The sequence below is a fragment of the Chenopodium quinoa genome, unplaced genomic scaffold (genome assembly GCF_001683475.1).
Source record: "Chenopodium quinoa cultivar QQ74 unplaced genomic scaffold, ASM168347v1, whole genome shotgun sequence".
NCBI classification, from domain to species: domain Eukaryota; kingdom Viridiplantae; phylum Streptophyta; class Magnoliopsida; order Caryophyllales; family Amaranthaceae; genus Chenopodium; species Chenopodium quinoa.
The window spans coordinates 356381-383153 of NW_018743074.1; the positions used below are offsets into that span (position 1 = coordinate 356381).

At 35.4% G+C, this 26773-nt stretch overlaps 3 protein-coding genes across 3 annotated transcripts; 1 reads left to right on the forward strand and 2 right to left on the reverse strand.

Annotated features, from left to right (window-relative positions):
• Nucleotides 1–3269: 3269 nt before the first annotated feature.
• On the reverse strand, nucleotides 3270–4368 carry LOC110731477. The gene is made up of 3 exons (XM_021911329.1): nucleotides 3982–4368; nucleotides 3718–3903; nucleotides 3270–3548 (listed from the first exon to the last, which is right to left on the reverse strand). Exons 1-3 carry the CDS (start codon nucleotides 4366–4368, stop codon nucleotides 3270–3272), a joined length of 852 nt encoding a protein of 283 aa, XP_021767021.1.
• Nucleotides 4369–15788: 11420 nt separating this feature from the next.
• On the forward strand, nucleotides 15789–24118 carry LOC110731540 (signal peptide peptidase-like 4). The gene is made up of 14 exons (XM_021911395.1): nucleotides 15789–16162; nucleotides 17026–17184; nucleotides 17946–18057; nucleotides 19152–19268; nucleotides 19386–19537; nucleotides 19628–19810; nucleotides 19995–20029; nucleotides 20248–20410; nucleotides 20953–21006; nucleotides 21991–22083; nucleotides 22176–22318; nucleotides 22724–22794; nucleotides 23238–23321; nucleotides 23838–24118. Exons 1-14 carry the CDS (start codon nucleotides 16028–16030, stop codon nucleotides 23942–23944), a joined length of 1608 nt encoding a protein of 535 aa, XP_021767087.1. The 5' UTR covers nucleotides 15789–16027; the 3' UTR covers nucleotides 23945–24118.
• A 236-nt stretch (nucleotides 24119–24354) lies between these two features.
• Nucleotides 24355–26664, reverse strand: LOC110731478 (zinc finger MYM-type protein 1-like). The gene has a single exon (XM_021911330.1). It carries the CDS (start codon nucleotides 26662–26664, stop codon nucleotides 24355–24357), a length of 2310 nt encoding a protein of 769 aa, XP_021767022.1.
• Between the last annotated feature and the right edge of the window lie 109 nt (nucleotides 26665–26773).

Genomic DNA, 26773 nt, shown 5'->3' on the forward strand with positions numbered 1-26773 from the left:
TCCGGACGAGGTCAAACTTAAAGGTCGACCCATCCTTCAGACCTCGAAAGAAGTCTGTATAGGCCACTTCGTCTGATAGTCCTGGAATCTGAATTCTCATCAGATTGAACCGTCTGACGTATGACCGGAGGCCCTCCCGGTCGCCCTGCTGTATTGCCCCTAGGTCGAGGCTAGTCTTTTTGGCAGGAATATTCATTGAGAAATTTGACGTAAACAAGTACGCCAAAGTTCGAAAGCTGTTGATGCAACCGGCTGGTAGGTTACCAAACCACCGCTGGGCTATGCCCTTGAGGGTAGCCGGGAAGCATCGACACCAGACGGCATCATCTAACCCCTGGAGGTACATGAGGTTAGAGTAGGCCATTAGATGGTCTTCTGGGTTGGTGGTGTCGTCATAGGCCCCCACCAAAACATTCTTGATCTTAGGCGGCTGTGCCGCCTGGGTTATCTCTGGTGAGAACGCCGTTGGTTGTTCCCCCAAATTTAGCAGGCGCAGCTGCCAGTCCGTGGGTTGGAACGGCTGCTGCGCTTGCCCACCGAAAAGACCCGGTGACATAAAAGGGGATCCACCCAACCCATTCGGTGTGCCGAATAGGCCAGGCTGGATCACTTTGGGTCCAGACCGGGCAGAAGCTTCGCCCGTCTGGCTCCCAAGGTTCGTTCCCGTACGCCTGTGTGAGACGTCATGGAAACTGTCCGGGAAGGTCGACGTTGAGGCCGACGCAGACGCCTGACCTCGCTTCTCTTGGAGAAATGTGCGGTCGTCTGAGAATGTTTTCTTGGAGCCATCCGGCTGTACGTGCCGGATGGCCTTTCGCAGCTCCCCTTGAGGAAAACGGAGTCTGCTTGGATCAAACCTTAAGCCCTCCCCCTCCTTTGGCTTGGGATGAGGGGTAGGAACTCGTTCTTTGACCGCCTTCTTTCCAGAAGGCTTCTTGGTCGGTCGGATGAGGCTCTTGATCTCACCCTTGAAACTATTCATGAAAGACATGAGTTCGTTTCTTGTAACGGGGGCTGAGCCCTCCACCGTTTGGGCAATTCCAGCCGGTTGCCCGGCTGGGTTGCTGGGAGCAGCTTGGCTGATTTCCCGTTCTCTTCTATCTTTAGCACGAGGGTGCTTCGTTCTGAAAGACCCATCCGGGGCCACATATGTTTCAATTTCGTCTCCACTTTCATGGTCCGTCTGGACCTCAGGCTCGACCACAGGCCGTTTGCCCTGATTCGGTGACACAGTATCAGAAGTCATCTTAGAAGTACTCTCCCCACAGACGGCGCCAGATGTTTCGGGGTTTTTTGATGTGTCCTGCGGGAGAGTTACAATTCCAAGAATGCCCTTCGACGCCTGTGCCTGCAAAATCACGAAGACTCCTGGGGGTAGGAGCTCCGCCTCCGACGATCAAGTTAGTAAAGATACGGGAGGTAGAATGCACGTAATGTAGAAGTTGCTTCTCGCGTAATGGGAGAATTCTGCAATTAATATTGCTCGGGGTAAGTGTTTTTCTTTTTGAGGAGTATTCAATGTGAACAACAAATGTTCCAGCCCCCCATTAATGAGGGTCCTTCCACTATTTATAGTGGGGAAGGGATGGTTTCCCTTTTAGGGTTTAGAGGACACGTGTCAGCAGAGGATTGGAGCCCTGCTGACCAACGGCTGGATGCCACGTGTCACTAGGTCATTGGGCCACGTGTTTAGGGTATTTTTACCCCAAACAGTTGTGTTGCATTCCAAATGAGTTCAATTTCTTTCTTATGTGGGTCCACTTTCTCTCCCCCTAAGGCTGGGAATACTGTTTCATTAAAGTGACAGTCCGCAGATCTAGCCGTAAATAAGTCACCAGTCAATGGTTCAAGGTATTTAATTATAGAGGGGGATTCAAACCCGACATAAATTCCCAGCCTTCTTTGTGGACCCATTTTTGTTCGTTGGGGTGGAGCAATGGGAACATATACAGCACAACCAAAGATTTTTAGATGTGAGATACTTGGTTCTCGACCACAAACAAGTTGTAGTGGTGAGAATTTATGATAAGCTGTAGGTCTCAATCTAATTAGCGCTGCTGCATGTATTATAGCATGTCCCCAAGCAGATGATGGCAATCTTGACCTCATTAATAATGGTCTTGCAATCAATTGTAATCTCTTAATTAGTGATTCAGCTAGACCATTTTGTGTATGAACATGAGCTACTGGGTGTTCAACATCAATTCCAATTGACATACAATAATCATTAAATGTTTGGGATGTAAATTCCCCAGCATTGTCAAGTCTAATTTTCTTTATTGTATGATCTGGGAATTGTGCTCTTAATTTGATGATTTGGGCAAGTAATTTTGCTAAGGCAACATTTCTACTTGAAAGTAGACTAACATGTGACCATCGTGTAGAGGCATCAATTAAAACCATGAAATATCGAAATGGTCCACATGCTGGATTAATTGGCCCACATATATCTCCCTGAATTCTTTCCAAGAATTTTGGAGATTCAGTAGCAATTTTGTTCATAGATGGCCTTATTATTAATTTGCCAAGTGAACATGCAGAGCATGTTAATTCATCTGATCGGGGAATTTTGACATTTCTTATTGAATGTCCAACTGAATGTGCTATTATTCTTTGCATCATCCCAGTTGCTGGATGTCCCAAACGATCATGCCATAAAATAATCAAATGTTTGTCATCTAACTTCTGGTTAGATATCATATTGATTTCCACGGGTCGTATGTTTATACGGTATAACCCCGAAGAGTATGCTGGCAATTTCTCATATATATGTTTATTGCCATGTTTTTCTGCCGTGAGGCATATATACTCTTTTTGATCTGTCGTCATTGTTTCTAGATGATAGCCATTTTGGCGTACATCTTTAAAGCTTATGAGATTTCTTCGAGATTTACTCGAATATAAAGCATTATTGATTATTAATTTTGTTCCATTTGGAAGCATTATACAAGCCTTTCCAGATCCTTCAATTAATTTAGTTGACCCGGAAATGGTGTTTACATTTGCTTGAAACAACTTTAGTTGTGAAAAATATTTTCTATCTTTTAAGATAGTATGTGTTGTTCCACTGTCCAAAAGGCATTGATATTCGGAACTAACTTCAGGTAGATCCATATCTTCATAAAATAAATTTAAGATTAGTATAGAATAATATCATACAAACTTTTATTGATGATAAAGATTTAAAGTACATGACTAGAAATTTAAAATACAGGGAACTAAGAAAATACATTAAAACATAGCATATGTTACATTAGTAGATGGGGAACCTAAGCATTGTTGTTTTCTCCAAGAATAAAATCATTCCCAGTTTCAGCATTGTCCATGAAGAAATCGGACACATCAAGGGTAGGACATGGAGCATTTTCTTCATTAACATAATTTGCTTCTGCATTTTTCTCTTTGCCTTTTACAGAAGTCTGGTAAAGGTCTACCAAATGTTTGGTCGTACGACAAGTACGTCCCCAATGTCCTGTCATGCCACATCTGTAACATGTGTCTTTTCCTTTTGAAAGAGTTTGTTTGTGGCTTCCAGATGACTGTCCCTTCTGTTTTTCAAAATTTTTGAAATTACTGTTTCTTTGAAAATTATTTCTACCACGTCCTCGGCCTCGTCCGCGATAATTTCCACGGCCTTTTCCACGACCATTGTAATTTTCCACGTCCACCTCTTCTTGTAGCATTTGACTCGGGTGGATAGGAATTTGTTGCATTTGCCTCATGATGAGTGGCCAAAGACCCAGTTGGTCTCAGGTTAAGATTTTTCAACAAAAGTTCACTATTTTGTTCCGCAACAAGCAATACACTCATTAATTCATTGAACCTTTTAAAACCTCTTTCACGATACTGTTCTTGCAACAGTATGTTACTTGCATGAAAGGTAGTGAGTGTTTTTTCAATCATCTGTTAATCCGAAACTGGATGATCACAGTATCTCAATATAGACACTATCTCATGTATGGTTGAATTATAATCAATTACAGATTTGAAATCCTGGAACCGTAAATTTGTCCAGTTAAATAATGCCTTAGGAAGGAGCACCCTTTTGTGGTGTCCAAATCTTTCATTAAGGCAATCCCATAATTCTTTGGGATCTTCAACCATCATGTACTCAGTTTTAAGGCCTTCATGTAAATGATGCCTTAACAATACTAAGGCTTTTGCCTTATCTTGTTCAGTAACAGGTTTTGCAACAGTCATTGCAGAAGTGGTAGTATCAGTTGTTTGACCAGAGGGACTTTTATTTTCTTTAACAGTGTGCTCCAAGCCTTGAGCTTTCAAATTCATCATTGCGTCCACTTTCCATTCCAGAAATTTCTTTCCAGATAAATCTAAGATGTTGAACTGTCTTTTCATAAGGTCTCCCATTTTAGCTACAACAAATTTCGTGATAATTAGTTTATAATAACAAATTATATGTACAACTCACATGTTTAGTTCTTCTATATTTATAATTAAGTTAATAAGACACGTGATAATTAAATTTAATAATAATAAACCATAAATAATATAGTCTTTTCTCCCCCTTGGTTTATTATTGTGAGTAATTATATGATTAGACAAAGATTAATCATGTTAGTTGCAAAAAAAAAACAGCAAAACGACAACAATGACAGTAGTAACAATAATTATAATGATAACGGTAATATTATACAATGATGATTAATAACAACAAACATACATAATAAAACAAAAACAAGCTTTTAATATACTAAAACGACAAAATAAGTGAGTTTTACTTATACATAATGACAAAAATTAATATTGCTACTAATAAAATTACAAGCGCCGTAATTAGAAGGAAATATTGTTTTATCTTCATTAAATCTTCCTCAAAAGTGAAGTTGTGGGTGTTTTGGTTGCCGTCGTCGGGGAACATATCGGAGAAGAAGGGGGTGAAATTTATTTTTTTTAGGTGATTTTTGGATAAAAAGTGGGAAGGGATAAGGGATTTGTGGTGAAATTGGGGGAAAAATCCGTCTTTTATAGAGGTAGGTTTATCCGTTACTGTTCTGTACAACTGTAAAAATATCATATAATAATCTAACGTACTGGCATAAAATTATGGTCCATATATATATATTTATAATTGTAAAAGGTTATCACACTGGGAATGCAAGCCATAGTGGTCCGAGAGCCCTAATATCTATAAAAGATCATGGGTTCGAAAACGGAAAGAAACACAAAAAGTATGTAAAAGTAAGAAAAATAATAAGTATAAAAGGCTGCATCTTTTTGTTAATCTAGTTAATAATAATATGCATGCAAAGCTACTACTTAGCAATTATAATAACTAAGATAAAAATTTACGTAAAATGAGTATGTAATATCAACATGGATCAAACAAAGAAACATCAACATGAATAAACAAAAGATGATAGTAGTAAATTCACAAGTAAGAGAACTTTCACCGTTGTTTTTGAGGTATATATAGTAAATGTTTGAGTTTCTGTTATAGAGGATCCCAAATATGGGCAACTATAGAGCATACTCCTCGAAACATTTAGAAGTAGATAGTATTATTTGTTATAAATTTTTAGAAGTAGGTATAAATATACCTGACTGAAAACTGGTGCTGATAACGTGTTAAAGAATTTACCGATAGAAAAGTTTTGATTAATAAAAGGAGTAAAAGAGTGAAAGAAGATGGGTGAAATTGTTGTAGTGTTATCATTATATTCTTACTTCTATGGCATTGTATTTATAGCCATGAGTTACACTAATAATACAATAATTACTCACATAGAGCCATATGAGTTCACAAGTATTTGGACCTATATGAACATTGTGTAATCAAATCAATAATTGGCATTCACTTATTAGACTTATCTTCTAACAAAAAAAATATTCTTTTTATAACATCTTATGACTTTGTGCATGCATTGCGTGCACTTTTTAACTTGTAATGTTTAATTGAAGTTGGGGTATTGTATAAAATATTCATATCAATTGTAACTAAATATTGTTATTACGATAAAGATGTACAATTTTAACACAAGACCTTTGGCACAAACACTCCCACACTCTAAACACTAAATATTGTGATTATGATTATTCAATAACACAAACTATTGGGTGCGGACATGCGGCACCTCTTTCCTTCTCTTTCTCTTTCCTTCTTCTCTTTCTCTTTCTCTTTCCTTCTTCTCTTTCTCTCTCCTCCGCTTTTCAGATCAAAAAATCACATCAATTATATTGCATTTAAAACAATCATTAATTAATCAAAATTCATGATTTGCTCTGTTTGAAAGCGGAGGAGAGGGCGGCGACGACGACGGAGGATAGAATTTCTGGTTTGCGATTTGCGATCGAAATATGTTGAACAATTAAGACTGTTGAAAAATCAGGAGAGAGAAAAACAATGGCGAACAAGGGCGGAAAATCGGTGGTTCATGCGGCGGAGATGGAGAAGATGAGCATTGAACAGCTTAAAATGGTGAAAGAACAATTAGATCTTGAACTCAATCTTCTTCAATTCAAGACAGTTTAACTAACATTCGTACAGCTACTTCTCGTCTTGAACTCGCTTCTACTGCACTTTACAACCTCTCTTCTCGCCCTCAAGGTTACCCAGCTCGTCTACTACAATCAACTAAATTTGTGCGATTTGCGGGTGGTTGGCTGCGGTAGTGCGAAGTTGGACATGGTTAGCTGCAGTGGTGTGAGTTTGGAGGTGGTGGGTGGGGGCTGTGGCAGGAAGGAGAGTGGTTGTGTTGGCGGTGATAGGATTAGAAGAGAGAGAAGTAGAGATAAAGTGAGAACAAAATAAAAATCTTTAATATCTTGGCTGATTTGATTTTGCCCATGATTTTGTGAATAAGAGTGAGTAGTAGAGAAAAAGTGAGAAGGAAATAAAAATATATTGTATATTTTAATCATATTAGCCAACAAATTAGGACGCATATCAGCCATTAAAAGTAACATATCAACCAATTGATGTTTAATATCGGTCATTATTATGGACATATTAGACATCAATAAAAAACGTATCAACCAACAAAAGCAGTCTATCAGCCAACAAAAGATACATATCAGCCAACAAGAGGAATATATCAGCCAACAAAAGGTACTTATCAGCCAAGAGACGGAACATATCAACTAACAAATGAAGCATCTCAGCCAACAAAAGGATGAAATTAGCAAACAAAAGCAACAGGTAAGCCAACAAAATAAATACATCAGCCAACATAATGAAATATATAAGCTAACAATTAAAATATACATATCAGCCAACAAAATAAAGATATCAGTCAACTAAAGAAACATATAAGCCAAATGATGTCTAATATCAGCTAACAAAAGGGAAAAAAAACATATCAGCCAATAAAAAGAATATATTAGCCAGCACAAAAACCATATCAGCTAACACATGAACATATCAGTCAAGCCAGCCGCGCGGAAATTTGCAAGCGAACATCCGCACGCAATAGCTTCTCAATAATGATATTGAGTTACACACATGGATTTTTTTTATTTTTTTTTTGAGAGCGCATGGAATATAATCTAACTAATCCACATCTTTAAACTTATGAATGCTAAACAATTTAGCTGATTAAAGTATTGAGAAATGGTGCTCAAAACTTACACAAACCTTTAAATCAAAGATAAAGATAATACAATTACATCAACCACAATTTCATAAAAATGACATGAGATGCTAAGAAACTAAATCGTACTCAAATCAAAGATAACGATAACACAAGTAATTTGGTATATAGTCGTTCTCAAAATTGAAAAATAATGTCATTAATATGGAATAGCATATTGTCTTGTTATTCATTCCGTACATTGAAAGGACCTCAGCCCGTGCACTCTTTTATTAAATTAGTGGGTCCGTTTAACCATTTTTTTATTTTTTATTTTTTTTTTCCATTGAAAGGATCAAAGGATGCTCAATTATTTTCATTATCTTGACACCTTATTTATCAGAAAAGGGAAATTAAATACTTATAAGATGAGAAATATAAAATTAGTACTATAATATTAGTAATAATATAAAATCTTATACTACAGAGTACAAAGTAATATTTATACTAATGTTAGTATTAGATAATTATATTAAATACTAATTTTGTGTTCTTAAATGATTATAAGACATACTTTTAGTTGATAAAATGATGGTGTGACCACTTCATATACAAAGTACTCGTATAAGATAATTATTTAATGAATTAAGTAATGGAATTTCGGCGATGATCAAATAAATTATCCTGATGCACAATTTTATAAACAAATAGAATTTCTTCAAAGATGAATTATTAATGATCTGATTTTGATAGACGAGCTTAATTTCACAAGTGGCTCATAAAGTACCACTTACTCCTATATTAAGCTCCAAAGTTCAGAGTACTTGGACAATTAGACAGTACAGCCGCATGCATAAGATGAGTGCTATGGAAGTATGGACCATATGCTGTGCTAATTTAGGTATGCTCCTGTACTCATGCATGTACGTATGATCATTAGATTATACAAGTAATAAAATATGATTAACTGTTTACTCCGTAATTAAGTAGAATTTTTATTATTTGGATATGTTTGCTAAAATTAGCCATTGTATTAATACAAGTAATTGAATTTTGATGTTCTAACGACTCTCTGATTGTTCAATTAAGTTAGTCGCATAGTAAATGTGTTAGATACAACTAATCCATGTACGTTTGAAATAGTAAAATTAATTAATTAACCCAATAGTACCCTAAAACTACCTCATAGTACTCACTACTACGAAGTACTATATATGGAGTATATTGAATATTGATATTTTAACTATGAGAAGGTATTGGGTGCGAGCTGCTGCATATTTTGCTTGTTAGCTGATATGTTTTATGTGTTGGTTGATATATTTCATTTGTTGGCTGATATGGTTTTTGTTTGACTAATATTTTCCTTTTGTTGGCGGATATGTTTTTTTTTAAATTTTTGATATGTTCCTTTTGTTGGCTTATATCGACATCATTTAGCTTATATGTTTTTTTCATTGGCTGATATATTTATTTTGTTAGCTGATATATATGTTTTAATTGTTACCTTATATGTTTCATTTTGTTACCTGATATGTTTATTTTGTTGGCTTAGTTGTTGCTTTTGTTTGCTGATTTCATCCTTTTGGTTGATAAGTACCTCTTGTTGACATATATATTCCTCTTGCTGACATATACATTCCTCTTGCTGGATGATATGTATCTTTTGTTGGTTGATATATTACTTTTGTTGGCTGATACGTTTTTATTAATGTCTTTAATGTTGACTGATATTAGACATCAATTGGCTGATATATTACTTTTATTGGCTGATGTACAAAGTATATACATGTACAAATTATTTTTATTTCCTTCTCACTCCTCTTTCCCCCTCTACCTCTTCCTTTCTTTCTTTTTCTCTCCTGTTAGCAGCTCCTCAATCACTCCACCCCTCACTCCCTCTCCCTTTCCCTCTCCTTCGTTCCTCACTTCCCTTTCTTCCTCGACAAATCAGTCTGCCTCGCCATGCGCACTACAAGAAAACAGCTAAATTCCGACGGACATTTTCCGTCGAAAACAGGGGAAAATCCGTCGAAAACTGTCTCTCGCAACAGCCCTTGTCGGAAATTCGACGTTTTCCGAGGGAAATTCCGTCGGAAGCCACTTTTCCGACGGAATACAGTCTTTCGAAGCTGGTTTTGACTTTAACCGAAATTCCGTCGCAAAGTTCCGATGAAATATTCCGTCGGAGGCGAAGTGGATTCCGACGGAAATTTCAATAAAAAAAATAAAAAAAAACGCCACCTCCCCACCAGCCCCCTACCACCAGCCAAACCACCACCCACAGACCCCCCAGCAGCCACCCACCCCTGACCAGACCACCACCACCCCACCTAACCCGCCCACCCAGAAAAACGAAAAAAAAAAAAAAAAAAAAAAAAACAAATCGAAAAAAAAAACCGAAACAATTACAATTACAAAAATCCGAAACACAAATTCCCACAAAACCAAGATATAAACCAAGATCTAATAAAGTTACTAATCTGAATTTCAATAATAATTCGAAACAAAAACAACCCATAATAATTCGAAACAAAAAAAACCAGAAATAATTCGAAACCAACAAATCCAGAAATAGATCTTGCAAAAACCAGAAATTTCAAAACAAAAATTTAAAAAAAAAACAAAAATAATCAAAATCACGAAACTTACCTCAAAATTTGAAATAAGTTCGAACTTCACCTCAAACTTGGTTAATAAGGTCAATTTCGACCAAGAAAACTGTAGATTTAGAGTTTTCTTGGTCGAAATTGACCCTAAAAACCTTTAAAAATGACAATGGCGACCTTAACAATGGCGGCTTCGTTTTTGGGTTGATGAGAGAAAAGAGAAAAGGAGGAGGAGAAGGAGAAGAGATCAGAGGAGGAAGGAGGAGAGAGAATAAGGGGAGAACGAAGAAGGAGGAAGGAGAAGAGATTACGGGGAGAACGAAGAAGGAGGAGAGGAGAGAGGAAGGGAAAAGCGGCAGAAGAGAGGAGAGAGAAAAGAGAAATGAAAAGGGAAGGGGGTAGGGTTTCCGGGTTTTTTAAAAAAAATTAAATTATTATTCCGACGGAAATTCGGTCGAAAATTTCCGATGAACTAATAATCCGTCGGAATGTTTGGGATAGCCCATGTAAAATTTCGTCGGAATTTTCGACGGATTTTAATTCCACCGGAAAAGTAATATTCTGACGGAAAATTCCGTCGGATAGCCCATGTATTCCAACGGGTTTAAATTCCGTAGGAAATCCGTCGGAAATATCCGACGGATTTTTATTCCGTCGGAATATACGGGATTTCCGACGGATTATCTTGTCTGTCGGAAGAAGTCCGTCGGAAATAAGCTTATTTCTTGTAGTGGCTGTGTTTGTCGCCGCCGTTCACCGAACCCACCAACCACCGCATCACCAGCCGAACCCACCAACCACCAAACCCAGTAGCCGCAAATCGCCAACCACCGAACCCACCAACCACCACAACACCGCGCCATTAACACCTCTAATTGTAAGTTTTTTTTGTTTTTTCGATTTAGGGTTATTTATTTGTTTTTATTTATAATTTGTTTTGATTTTGGGGATATTATTTGGGGAATTTGGGGATGTAGATTTGGATTATGGTTCAATGTGTTTGATTTTGCAGGTGTTGGAAGGATGGAGGCCGCTGCCGCTACCTTCTTTGTCGCACAAACTATTCACACCCAATAGTTTGTGTTTAAACATACCCTTAATCATCACTCTTGATGATTAAGGGTCTATTCAATATTCACATATACGTACGTACATAGTACTCGCAATTATGATTATTGTACGATAAATAGTTGGAGAGGGTAGATTGGTGGGATGTTGAATTGTTGATAAGCTCATAGATTAGACATGAATTGATAAGATTGAAACTAGCCCATGATTAGGTAGTACGGACTCCTCCCTTCATTAGATTTTTTTTTTTTTTTTTTTTTTGTGTGTGTGTGTAAGAAGTAGTATTCATTATACAGCTCCTTCGTTTCCAATTATTTGTCCCATGGCTGTCGTATACAAAATATTTTGGGTGAGAGTTAAGTTGTGGTATGGAACATTTTTGTAAGGACGACTTAAAAAGAAAAATGAGGTCACGAGACTTTAAATTGTAAAATTATTGGAGTATACAACCATAGATGGATCTAGGGGCGGGCCTACCCAGGCCACGACACGCCCCATGAACAGAATTTTTTTAATATAAAATCTTTATTGCTGCATTTAAATACCATATACTTGTGTTGGCTAAGTTGGTTTTTACTATTTTGCCAAACGCTCTACTAAAACTAGTTGGTGCCAAGTTCGATTCTTGCTGGCAACCATTTTTACTTGGTCTTCTTTTATTTAATAAATAAAAACTTATAGGTTACGGCCCACCCAATGAAATAATCCTAGATCCGTCTTTGTATACAACTTTGATACTTGTCATTAGAATGATGGATATTTAGGGTAATTCCACTTCTCCCGTATCACCTAGAAAAACTCTAACAAAAGTTGCTCTGATTACGTAGGCAAATCTTATTAGGTCAGAGAAAATAGATAAATATGGCATTACTGTACTCTTTATTCTTTTACCTTTTATCTCTACTCGAGTGTTTAAAATTTAATATCAATTGTTTGTACGGTGTAGAAAATTAATGCTTAGTTAGCTATTCGGAAAATTATGGAGTACTCCCTCCGTCCCATAATACTTGGGATGTTGAGGTGTGGACACATAATTTAAGAAAATTACAAGTGAGTCTATTTAAAACATTTGTTTATTGTATAAAAGATTACCTTTTGTATTTTTATATTACAAGAAAACAACAAGCGGGGTGGTAGTAGGTAGATGAAGAGAGAAAATGTGGAAAAATATTTTTTTATTAGTAGACCCATTTCATATTTAGTACATGTTAAGTATTATTGGACGGTCAAAAATGAAAACTGTGTCAAATATTATGAGATGAAAAGAGTAATAAAGAAAGAGTAATAACTTTTTAATTTTTTTTTTGGACAAGAACTTTTTATTCAATCTATCGTTCAGAATTTCTCAAATGTTAGTAGACATCAACCTTATATGGAAGTGGTATTCTCACTACACCACAAAGTGCAAAATTCAAAATAAAACACACATAAGTCCTATTTTGTACTTTTACAGGTCAACAAATGAGTACTCCATTGGAAAAATTAAATTAATAAGAGTAATTTACACATTCTCTACGTTAGTTAATACTCCGTAGAGTTGTTATAATAAAATGCGCTCTACCCCATCCAAAAAAATAAGCAAGCAACTGGAGAGCATCATGAAATACTCCGTACATATTTAGTGCCTCAAGCCTTAAGGTATTTTGGTAAAAAATCTACCTATGTCTAAATTTCAAAAATTAATTTTTGAATTAGTTTTAAAAAATTACCCTCTCTGTTTATTTCTATATGTCCTTTCATAAAATTTTCAATGCACAGATTTGAACATTTATAGATATGACCACGCACTATATTATAATAATTAAAATAAAAGTATAAAAAAATTGTTATTTTAAAGCTACGCATCAAAATAAATCTAATAAGATTTCATTTGAACACGTTTTTCCTAAATTCATCAAATATTTTTCATAGTTAATGTTTTTTCCTCTATTAATTGAAATATTTTAATGAGATAAACAAAAAGGAACAAATAGAGTATACGACTTATAATTAACAACCAACATACTCCATTCTTTTGTCACATTTATCAAACATATATCTTTTAGCATTGATATTTTTAAGAGAAGGTATTGGGTGCGGCAAGCCGCAGCAAACAATTCGTGCGTCAAGTATATATGATATGCAACATTTGATATAGGATATGTATTACTTCCTCCGTTCCTAATTAGATGACACGTTTCTTTTATCACGTTTGCCAACGCACAATTTTAACAATTTATATCTCCATTATCAACATTGTAAAATTATAAAAAGTAAATATTAATAAAATATCCATTAAGACGATTCAAACAAGATCCCACGTGATTATATTTTATCGTAGCTACAAATCACAAAAGCTAGTCAAAGTGTTATTTGTGAATAGTGTAAAAGTCAAACTGTGTCATCTAAAAAGGAACGGAGGAAGTATTTAATAGAGGATATGTACAACTTGTTGGAGGATATGTGTTATTTGGTAGAGGATACGTATAGTTTGTTGTGGGATATATGTTGTTTATAGGATATGTAGTATTTGATAGAGGATATGTACAATTTATCTTTGATAGAGGATACGTACAGTTTGTTAGAAGATATGATGTAGTATTTGGTGGAGGAAGTGTTAGTTGATAGAGGATGCGTATAGTTTATTAAAGGATATGTAGTATTTGTTGAAAGATATGTAGTATTTGATAGAGGATATGTACAATTTGTTAGAGGATATGTGTTACTTAATAGAGGATACGTAAAGTTTGTTGAATATATTATTCGATAGAAGATATGTACAATATGTTGGCTTATTTGTTATTTTTGTTTGCTAATTTCATCCTTTTGTTGGCTGATATGTTTCATTTGTTGGCTGATATGTTCAATCTGCTATTAGCTGATATCTATCTTTTGTTGGCTGATATGTTCCTTTTGTTGGCTGATATTCTTCATTTGTTAGGTGATATGTTCATTTTATTGGCTAATATTTTTCATTTATTAGGTGATATGTTTTTTTTTTGTTGGTTGATATACATAATATCATATCCTGTTATAGATGATATAATCTAGACAATATAATTTATTTTATAAAAATAATTAAAAGGTCAACAATGGCGGAACCACCATTGAAGGTCTCGTAGTAAGCTCATGGATATAACATAACATGCTCATTTCTCAACCAAAATACATGCATTTGTTATTAAAACGCTCACAATTCAACATACAATCACATAGGACAATCAATTTCAACAACCATACATCACACAAAAAAGCCCCAAATCGATTTTTTTGGGAATTTTTCGAAATATCCGATAATCTAAAGCAATTATCAAGCCAACTCAAGCATAAATCATGGACAAATATAATCAACAATTAACGAGTTTCTCGCCGTCGACGATACCACCGCCAATAACAACGCCGCTAATGTGAGCGATCATTGGTATTAAGCAAAAACCCGCTGGACTGACGAAACATTTGGTCTGGACTGACGCAATAGTTTGTGTATCTTTACTTGCATAATATTTTAATTTTTTTAAACAATTTAACATTATATATATACACACATCAAAATGGAATTAACAAACTCTTATGTCTCTTTTATTTTTATTTTTTATATTACTGTAATGATGATTTGATAAATATGTCAATAATCTAAATTTAAGTCTTTTATCCCAGGATTTAAAAAAAAAATAAATAAAAATATAAGCACTCCGTAAAATATAAGGACTCCGTATAAAATATAAGCACTCCGTATAAAAATGAAAAAGAGCACTTTTTCTAATTTATGTTTAATATAGAGTATCAGTGCGCCTTGTACGCGGCTGACCATACCGTGTGACCATTTGTAAAAGAATAAAGTAACCTAAAACACTGACCAAGTAATCATTGTAATACTGACGAAGTAACCCCTATAACACCGACGAGGTAATCACTATAACGATAAAGAAGTAACCCTTGAACAATGACTAGGTAATCCTATAACCAAACAAAGTAACTCCTACAATGACCGGCCACACCACATATAATTATTTTTCTTAAATCAAAGAATCAAATAGCACTAGTCAAAAATATAATCATCAAAGAAGTTACTATTCATCTTTTTTTTTTTTTTTTTTTTAAAAAAAAAAAAAAGTTGACTATTTATCTTAAAGTTCTCATATATCCTTTTTTCTAAGTACAAAAACTAACCTGAAAACCATAATAAATATGAAATGTCAGTCCACTGATCTTTCACTTTTTTTTTTTTTTTTTCTCTTTTGTTGCCTTTTTAATATTATAAAACTAAATTAAAATAATAAAATAAAATAATAATCACTGTCTCTAAGTTACTCTCTCCCTCCTTTTATTGTCTTATCTGTACGGTTCAATACGGAACTACATTTATCTCTTTCTCTTTCCTCAGATAAATTACCGGTTCAACCGGTAACCAGTTAACATCACCGTCAAAGCACTAAACTCCCTTTTTGTACGGACGACACGTGCCCCAATCTCCGGCGCTTTTATTGGTTCGTTTAATACACGCGCTAAATCAATACGTCGCGTATGATCATCCCTGTTAAAAAATCAACGGAAGTACTCTCAAATTAAGGTTTTTTTTTTTTTTTTTTTAAAAAAAAACATTTGTTTGATGTGTTAGCTCCTTAATATTTTCTTCTTCTCTCTCCTCTAACTCCCACCTTCTTTCTAGCTTCTGTTGTGTTTTTCACTATTTTGTTTAAATTAAAAATTAATGTAAATTAAAAAACCTTTTTTTTTTTTTATATTTATTTGATGGTAGCACAAGAAACCCATAAATTTGAAGGAAAAAACTCTATAAAAAAGAGAGAAAGATTTGATTTTTAAGGGGAAAATAGTTGAAGAAACTCTATGAATTTTTGGAGATTTTTGGGAATTTGTTGTTTGTTCGTGGGGTGGTTTTCAAGTGGGGTTTATGGCGGTGACATAGTTCATGAAGATAATAAAGCTCCCAAGAAGCCTGGCTGTGAAAACAATTTTGTTCTGGTAATTTTGTTTTATTTTCAGTAATATTTAGTGATTTTTGAGATGTTTATGATTTATGATTAGTTGCTTAATTTGATTTGATTTGATTAATTTCTGAAATTAGAGCTGTAATGGGTGTTGTTTTGATTTTTGTAAATGTTCTTTTGATTAAAGTCTTGTTTTCTGGGCCTTTGACTTTTTTCTTGTGATGATTTGTGTGTAATTTTTCAATTCAATAAAATGGGCAAGTTTTTATTTATTTATTTATTTATTTTTTGATTTTGATTTTTGATTTTTGATTGAGAGATGTGGGTGGGTATAGCAGAGCTATACTCACTCCAAATCTAGTGTGGTGACTTTTTCTTTGATCATTTGTTGGGAGAGTTTCCTCCCCAGTCGGGGGCTTGTGTAGCTTGAGTCGGCTCGAATCTGGATTAGTCGGAGTCTAGTATGCTGTGGATTGCCGGGTGAGGTGCCCTGACATTGAAACTTTGATATTTGGTTTTTTGAATTAATGATATTGATATCGATAATTTTTACTTTGTATTAGTTTATAATCTTGTTTGTGTTGTTTCTAATTTGATTTTTACATATATCTTGTAATGGAATTATATGTTGTCATTTCAGCTTCAAGCTAATATCTTTGTGCTTTTGATATATTGCTGTACAGAACATTTGGATATTTTTATTAAGGGTTTTGATCAAATAGAGCTTGAGGCCTATGGCTGAGTTGAAAATAGACTTCTGAGCATAGCGTGACGATTATTTGGCTGAATTAGATATGTAGATTTTTCCTCGAGTGATCTAGGAATGTTAAAACATTGTGATTCTATTTCTTTGGCATCTGTAACAACGTTTTTGAGCAATTGTTATTATCATAATAGGTTAAGGTGCCAACATGGGTTGATGGATTTGAGGATAATGAGTATGTGGGACTCGGTGCTCGATTTGGGCCTACACTTGAGTCGAAAGAGAAGCATGCCAATCAAACAAGACTCGCTCTGGCAGATCCTCCGGATTGTTGCAGTCCTCCCAGAAATAAGGTTCATATCTTTGTTTTCAATTATGTTCTCCAATCTAATAATTGAAAAAATAGATTCCTAAAAATGTAAAATAAGTTTTGCCTTTCTTTCAACATAGAATACCCTACAAAGGTGGTACTTTGATTACAATAGCACAGTAACATAACTAACATTTTTTGTTTGACTTCCCATGGCCATTACGGGTAACCTAGTTTGACTATTATCTAGTATTCTATATTATTGTTATTATGAATATTATCTATCCGGTTTCGTGTACTATGGAGTAATCCGGGATTCAAGTCCCAGAGCTCCTGATTAATTAATTGGTACTGTCCAAGCAGCAGACCCCTTTCGCTGCCTCAGACATGTATGTTTAATTATAAAAAATAGAAAATACTACACCTTGGAGATGCTACTGTTATCTACAAGTTCAGGTTCCGACGAAAATAATACATGAGCTAGCACGTAAAGCATCATCTGATAAAGAGCAAAAGTTTGCCCAAAAGAAGTATGTTTGAGTAATATTTCATTCCCTAGTGAAATTAGATTAAGTTATACTTGCCCCATATAATATACAGTAATATATAATGAATTGTTATGCTCAAGAAAGTGTCTTAGAAATTCATCATTGAGTTAAATTCCACATGATGTTTGCAACCTGAATATATAATCAATTAGGTTATTGTGCCTTTTTTGCCCCTTGAAAAGCTTTTCTTTTATCAAGCGTTTATCCATTTATTCCTCCTTTAACTGTTATGCCTTTTCTTTCAATTTATTGGTAGCTTACTGGTGAAGCTATACTAGTATACCGTGGTAATTGCAGTTTTACTACAAAGACAAACATTGCAGAAGATGCTGGCGCTTCAGCTATCCTTATTGTGAACAATAGCACAGGTATTTGCTCTATCTCTTCTCTGATATGGATACTGCTACTTCGTATGCTTTGATGTGCCCCTTTAAAAATTTCAGGTGAAGTGTTTATTGTATTTTGTGTAGTTTATTGTGGCGAGTGTTCTAATACATGTTCTTGTTATTCCTCAAACATGTTTTATTTGTAATGTAGTGTCCTTAATTTTACGCAAGGGAGATTTATCAATTGGCACAAAACTCTCTTTCTTGTTTCATCATGCTAATGTAAGTTTGGTGACGTCCTAGTGTTATTAGTTTTTAGTCAACTTGTGGCCACATCATTTTATCTTCTCAAAGAAGCCTATATAGCGGCTGCTCCACTATGGCCTTGAATGGATTTTTTTTTTCCTTTCAATCTGGCTTTATCTCCCAGTTTATTTCTGCTTGATAATTTGGGAAATTGGGCTTGAACTCTTGGTATTCCACTATCTTGTAAAAGGTTTCAAATGATAAACTGTATGAAGGCTTTACAATTTTTTGCTGCTTTAGAGAAGGTCAATGTTTGTTATTGCAGTCTGCAAGAGACTAGAAATCAAAGTTTTAAATCTTGGCCGAACTTCCATATCCCAACTGCTGCAAACCATCACATTCTGTGACCGCAAGATCACAACTTTGGAATACAGCTGCAGAGATGGTTTTGTTTATTGGTATTACAGCGTGAAGCTTTTTCATAGGACCCCAAATTAGAAGTGATTACATGTTTTGGCACACATATGTGGTGTTTGTCCAATCAGATCTGCTTTTGATGCCAAAGCTGAAAATTTCGTCTGAAATCAGCATATCTGTATGTATGTGTCTGGTCTCTGGATTTCTCTGCTCTATAGACCCCATAACACATGTCCATGTTACACTCCTATGTTCCCCTGACCTTGTTTTTATAGAAGTCTAGGTAAAATGGTGATGAGACAATGGTTAATTGCTCTCTTGGTAGAAATTTACTATTTTTCCTTGTGGGATAGATTCTTTATGGCTTGAGGTATGGCTTTTTGAGCAAACGGAGAACCACAACTGATGTCTGTTGTGCGAAATCTCTCTATTACAGCTAGAGAGCATAACTATTCGTTGGATCTTTCATACAGAACTCTTCAAAATGGTCTGTGAGGAGGATGCTGATACAAATATCCACATTCCTGCTGTCATGTTACCAATATATGCTGGTGAAACCTTGGAAGATTTATTGTATAACAATTCTAGGGGTAAGATATAATTGCTATGATTGACACGTATTGGTAACCATGTATGGCTTGAACAGCCATTGTTTTTGGCATGGGTTTTCATTTCCTATAACTATTTACAGGATTCCCTTTCTTCAGTTTATGTGCAGCTGTACTCTCCAAAGCGCCCAGAAGTTGATGTGGCAGAAGTTTTTCTGTGGCTCATGGCTGTCGGCACTATTTTATGTGCGTCTTACTGGTCTGCATGGAATGCAAGGGAGGCAGCTATTGAACATGATAAGATGTTAAAGGTCCTTCTATTCTTTGGATGCTTGTGTATTTTCTTGTTTGAAAAGGTGAAAATGGATGATAAAATCAAATTATTTGATTTTGTTCTGCAGGATGCATCAGAGGAGGTTGCAGTTTCTGAAGGAACTGGTTCATCTGCATTTGTAGATATCAGTACCAGATCAGCATTTCTTTTCGTTGTGGTTGCTTCATTGTTTTTGGTTATGCTGTACAAACTTATGTCACTCTGGTTTATCGATGTTCTGGTGGTTCTGTTTTGCATTGGTGGAGCAGAGGTAAGCACAGCTCATAAGTTGCACAACTGCAGTTAAATTTAGTTTGTCTTTTGGCAGAACAGATCCTGATTATCCTTTACATTTATGTATGATCAGAGAGGCATCTCAACCATAAGTATTACCTAAAATGTTTGCTTTTCACTGTTAAAATCTGTACTGATCTAAGCTCTATGATCTTGTACAGGGTTTGCAAACGTGCTTGGTAGCGTTGCTATCAAGGTATGCTTACATATTGCATGAAGTTCTTGTTATGTCATATTGCTAAATTCTATCTAATAAATAAACTGCAACAATTTGATGCTTTTCTCAGCTACGTGCATGTTGTACTGTCTGGTGACATGAGATCCAATCCTATGATGTGTTGGCTAAGTCTATGTGATATTGTGCAGATATATTTATGTAAAATGCAGAATAAACTGACATGCTTGCAAATGTAGTTTCAGGTGCTTTAAACATGCTGCCGGAACATTTATTAAAGTGCCCATCTTTGGAGCAGTCTCATATCTGGCTATGGCTGTTTCTCCGTTCTGCATAGTATGTGCTGTTCTTTGGGGTGTTTACCGCCGGGAGCCCTTTGCATGGATTGGTCAAGATATTCTTGTATGAATTTATCTTTATCCATTTTCTTTAATTATACCTAATTTACCACTTATGAATATTGCATTGATTACCGTCTTTGCTGCGTCATGCATTATTTTTGTTTTAATAACAGGCTGAGTCCTGGAATAGGCTTAGATAATTGGGTTAAATTCAAGGAAAGACTGAGCTTAGGACTAGTTCCGGAAGGGGAGACAGAAGACTTGGAATAACATACTTCAGTTTCAATAAAAGAGAAAAAAGAATTGTGCTCAGACCACTGTTGTAGTTTGTACTGATGGTGGAATGTTCTTTTTGCCGTGCTCTGCTGGGGAAAGTTAGCATAAAATGTTCTTTTACCTAAGATTTGAACTTTTAACCAGAGTCTGGGTGGGATTAAAAGGAGGAGAAACGTTAGATATCTTAAAATTAGTGAATCCACCCAGCATTCCTTATTTTTCCCAATTTCCAGGGAAAGACATGCGGGGATGGTTTAAAATGCCTTTTCTTTGTTATAGGCGCTTGTTGAAAATCTACAACTGTTAACTAACTTTTTGCTCTGGTAGGGTATTGCGTTAATTCTCACTGTACTTCAGATTGTGCGTGTACCAAATCTCAAGGTAAAACCTTACTTCACTCAATTTCTTCCTTAGTTCCTTTGGTATCTGTATGGTGTATGGTTTTTATATTGCATGTACTACTTGAAGTGACTTATACAAATTGCCTTCTAAACACCCCCCATGTCACCCCTAATCCAAAAACCAAATAAATCTAGCATCCCCGCTCTAAAATATTCATGAAAAACTAGATATATTTCCTTTTGAATTCTTGATTATTGACCAAATCCTTTTAGACAACCCAAGGCTACACCTTTCTGGCTTTACAGTACTCTAGGAAGAGAACCTATTAACAAGTGAGATGTGAAAGTTATTTTACCAGGGATGAGCTTTGGCGTCATTAATCAGGTCTCATTTAACAAAGAACGTGTATTTTATTTAGTTAAAATTTTGGGAATTCTAACTCTAGGAATTTTTGAATAGATATTGAGATTTGACAAGCCATATGAGCTCTCAGGGCATAAGCTTTTGCTAATAAATGGCTTGCTTTCAGTTTTTCATTACCTCAATGATATGGAAGTTTCATTCTTAGATGCTGTATCTCCAACATTTTGCTCTTTCTTTCAAGGCCTTCTCCCATATCTTTTTATAGATTCAAAACCATTGAATAAGAATGGTCCTTTTCACTAACAGCTAAAGTCCACCCACTTTGATGTTTCCAGCACTTTAAGCATTAATATTCTTCTATGTAAAAAAAGGCACAAAATTAGTGTAGCAATCTCAAGTAATCGTCGTGACTATTAGCTTTGTGGCAGTGTTGAACATGTTAGCTTATCATTGATTTTGAGTCTTCCAACTAGTATGACACCTAAAGGTCAATTTAGTGCTTGTGTGGCTCAACCTGAAATCTATTAAGAGAGCAAGAAGAATTTGAAGTTTACTTCCTGAAACTATTGTATAGGCCTTTGAGTTAAGCTAGAGTAAGAATTGTGTTGTTGGCCATTTGCTAGCTGTATGTAACTTTATATTTCTCCTTAATTCTGACAGGTTGGCACAGTTCTTCTCAGTTGTGCGTTCTTTTATGACATATTTTGGGTCTTTGCTTCCAAGTGGTTCTTCCATGAGAGTGTTATGATTGTGGTGAGTTGTTTTATTCTCTCCCTGTTGATTCAAGGTATGTAGCTGTCTCTCAATGTACAAGATACATAATTTGTTTTCTGATCTCTATATAGGTTGCTCGTGGTGATAATAGTGGGGAAGATGGAATTCCAATGTTGTTGAAGATACCAAGGATGTTTGACCCGTGGGGCGGTTACAGTGTCATTGGATTTGGGGACATCATCTTGCCAGGATTAGTAATAGCCTTCTCATTAAGGTGAACAAACCTGCTCTGATTTGAAAAATAGATTATAGACCTATGCTACTCCAATACTTCATTTCCTTTTTTTGAATGGCAGTCTGACACTTGAAAAGCAAATGAGTTTGATTGGCATTTTAGCGAGTTGCTACTTCTTTATTCTATTGAGTATTGAATATTTGAATGGCATTATGTTGAATGTTGGAATCCAAAATACTTGCAATGTCCATCCTGTAGCATACAGGAATGCTTTTGAATTGTGTTTTTGGAAGGACTTGTGATTTCTGCATTAAATTCGAGGGCAGTGCTAAAATATTAATATAATTTCCAATTAGAGTATATACACCATTATCACACAATTACATTTGCTTCATGATATTTCTGGTTGAATTAAGTTAATGGGTTGAGTGGTTGACTATGCAGATATGACTGGCTGGGGAACAAGAGAATTCGAGCTGGATACTTTTTGTGGGGAATGACTGCTTATGGTTTTGGTATGAAAAATTATGAAACTTGTGGACTCGGATGTATACATTATCGAAATAACATTATCGAAATAACATTATTGTGTTGGATAGGGTTATTTTTCTCTTATCTTATTTAATTATGAAATCGGTGGCGTTGCCTTTATCAATTCTTTCCCCTTCCCAACTTCTTCTTTTTTTTTTTTTTTTTTTAAAAAAAAAAAAGAAATTTATGTGTTTTTTCTCTTGCTCTAGTCTTAACGTCCCCTTCCTCTGGGGCATAGCAGGGTTCATCACACTACTTGTCTTGTGTCTGAAACAATTTTTATTCTACATAGGATCTACATCATATATGTTTGAAAGCAGTAATGCTTCCATGACATCTGATTTATGATATGCTGGCTAGTATGTTTTAGATTTCCTGGCTGGAGTTTGAAGATGATCTCTCAAGTTCTTATAAATTTCTTCTGCAGGTCTCCTTGTAACGTATGTTGCTTTGAACTTGATGGACGGACATGGCCAACCAGCTCTCCTCTACATAGTTCCTTTTACACTTGGTAAGTAGCATATTTGTAGAGATAATTATCTTATAGCACCGATAACCATTGTTGGTCCTCCATATTTAATTATAGAATATTGAAGTCGGACTTGTTGTAGTGGAATTTTGGTAATTATCCATATATATGTTTGTACAAATTGAATCGAGTTAAAAGATTCATTCACATGATGAAATACTGATTAGAATATAACACATCAAGCTATTATCCCACATTCGCTCTTCTACCCTGGCCTGCAACATAGACAATTTTGCATCTCATTTATGCAGCCACCACTTCTTCTCTCCTCCGTGGCAAAGCCACTGGAAACCATGGCCATTCTGTAGACACCAGCAAGGTCCAAAGCCCTTCATTGTTTCCATTTCATTGAAATTTTGTGTTTTCATTTCGGTGAACTTTAGCCATCCTCACGTACTTCTCATTTCTAACTCATAGTAGTTGGTGAAAAAGAGGAGTGTTGGGCCTTGGTTTGACCACTGATTGTGCCTTTTATTTATCGATCTATAATCTGTGCAGGCACATTCTTGACACTTGCTAAAAAAAGTGGTGATCTTAAGAATCTATGGTCAAGGGGAGAACCCGATAGACCTTGTCCGCATGTCCGGCTCCATTCATCTCAATAACGGGAAGTACTTAGGGTGTAACATCAACTATCAGGACTGTTAGAGGGGATAAAATCCCTGTGTAAGTTGTAGGAGATGTAAAATAATGTTTGGTATAGTTTTGATACTTTACCATTGCCTCAGGGTTATGATGTAGTTACCCAGATATAGTAGAGAATTATCTTTTCCCCTCTTTTTACATTTTTCTTAGTTATGTTTATTCATGGGCGATGCTATCAGTGGCGGATCCAGGATTTTCAATTCGGAGGGACAAAATGCTTAACTTACAAAAAGCTTAACAAAAAATAAAAACAAAAAAAAACTCAAACACACAAATTGGTTAATACTTAATATTAAAATTTCAAAATAAAAAACATACTTAGTCATACAATTCAAATGATGAAAAAAATTACATAAACATTACATTAAAATTACACTTTCATCCTTCGAGTCTTCATATTTTGGAAGCGATCAACAATTTTTTCATCGGAAACTCTTAGGAAGATATCCTTCTCAATAAAAGTGACCAAACAATCATTCATAAGTTGATCACCCATGCTATTTCGCAACTTATTTTTGACACATGTCATTGCGGAAAAAACTCTTTCAACACTTGCCGTGGCAACCGGAAGAATCAACATCAACTTGATAAGCAAATGAATAAGAGGAAAAGTCTTATGCTTATTAGTTTTAACAAGCATCATAGAAAGAGAGTTAAGGTCATTTAAACCTTGAAATCTATCATCATTTAGCATATTCTCCATGAATATATCAAGTTGACATTCAAGAGCCATCAAATCAAAGCTTGAAAATTCTTCAGGATAAAAAGAGGCAAGTTTAAGTACCTTATCTTTATCAAAGGATGAGAAGTTATCTTTAGGACTTAAACAAGCCATACATATTAGTATCTCCATATTCCTCTCATTAAATCGATCATCAAGTTCTTGAAGATGCAAATCAATCACTCTTACAAAAATTCCAACCCGAAAATGATGTTCATTTGTTGCTTCTTCAACAAAACGTCTTGATCTTCCTTGAGGAACATAAGGAGAATCCATAGTGGGAACAACAATACCATGTTTAGCACAAAATGAAGTTACCTTGTTTAAGAGAGTATCCCATCCTTGCTCCCTCATTTTTTGCAACACCAATTTTGTGTAAGTGACAAGTTCCATGGCATTTACAATATCTTGCTCCTTTCTTTGCAAAGCAACACACAAATCATTAGTGTAACCAAAAATAGTCAACATCAAGTAAGCAATAAAAACAAAGTCAAATGACTCTAATTGTCCTAAAACAATTTGAGCTTTGAACTTATCTTCCGATACACCATGCTTCCCAATGTGTACAAGTACCTTAACAATTGTAGGAAATAAGAGGATGATGTTTGAAATAGACTTGTAATGAGAATTCCAACGAGTATCCCCGGGCCTTTTCAAACCAAGTTCTTGATTTAAACCCGATCCACTCACAATATCCCCTACATCCAATGCTCGAGCAACTTCTTGAGCTTGATCTTGTCGAATCATTTCTCTTCTCTTGCAAGAAACTCCAACCACATTCAATAAATTTGCAAGTATCTCAAAAAGCCAACCACAACTATCATTCTTTTTAGCAACGGCAACTAGTGTTAGTTGAAGTTGATGAGCAAAACAATGTACGTAGTAGGCACTTGGAGTATCATTCATAATCAAAGTCTTAAGACCATTTATTTCACCTTTCATGTTGCTAGCTCCATCGTACCCTTGCCCCCTTATCATAGATGGACTCAATGAATGTTCAACAAGTAAAGACATGATTGCATCTTTAAGAGTTAAAGCGGTAGTATTACCAACATGAACAATGCCTAAAAATCGCTCCATTACCTTTCCACTATCTCTATTAACAAAGCTCAAAACAAGAGCTAGTTGTTCTTTTTGGGACACATCACTTGACTCATCGGCTAATATGGCAAAGTAATCATCACCAACTTCTTCTATTATGCACCTAGTTGTTTCTTTGGCACAACAATTAATAATGTCCTTTTGAATAGAAGGGGAAATCATTTGACAATTTTTAGGTGCATTTTCAAGAGTATGTTGTCTTACTTCCTCAACCTTTTCTCCTAACCATTTCAAAAGCTCAAGGAAATTACCCCTATTATATGACTCCCCGCTTTCATCATGTCCACGAAATGCCAAACCTTGCCCCAAAAGAAACCTTAAACAAGTTAAAAATGCATTCAAGCGGATAAAATATTCACTTTTAATCACCTCACTTGCATTGTCAAACACATTCAAGATTTTTTTTTTTCCATCTCTTAAATTCACATATTTCTCATAAGCAAGATTATGAGCACTGTTAATTCCACCAACATGCTTCTCAAATCTTTCCGGTTTATTCCATGCCCTAAACCCTCCATCAACAAATGCATCACCCCCCGAATAACTATCAACTTCATTCTTGAACAAGTAACATACAAAACAAAATGCAGCATCTTTTTCAATACTATACTCAAGCCAATCCCATTTCTTGAACCAATGAACACTAAAGCGACGTAAACCAGACACTTGTCTTTGAGGAAAGTCATGAGTTTTTGGTTGGCAAGGTTTTTTAAGAATATAACCCCTCCTAACTGCATTTCGTTCATTTGCGGGGTAATCCATTATGTTTATTCTTTTTCCCGGATCATGAGGAAGAAGTTCAACATCGTATACCAAATTTTCCTCCAATGGTACATTACAAGTACTTGAACCACCCATTTCCATATCATCTTCTTGACTTTGAGGGGGGGCTTAATGAAGGGGAGTTATTGGACTCATTTTCATGGAGTTTCTTTCTTTTAGACAAGAATTGTCGAAGATCGGGTTG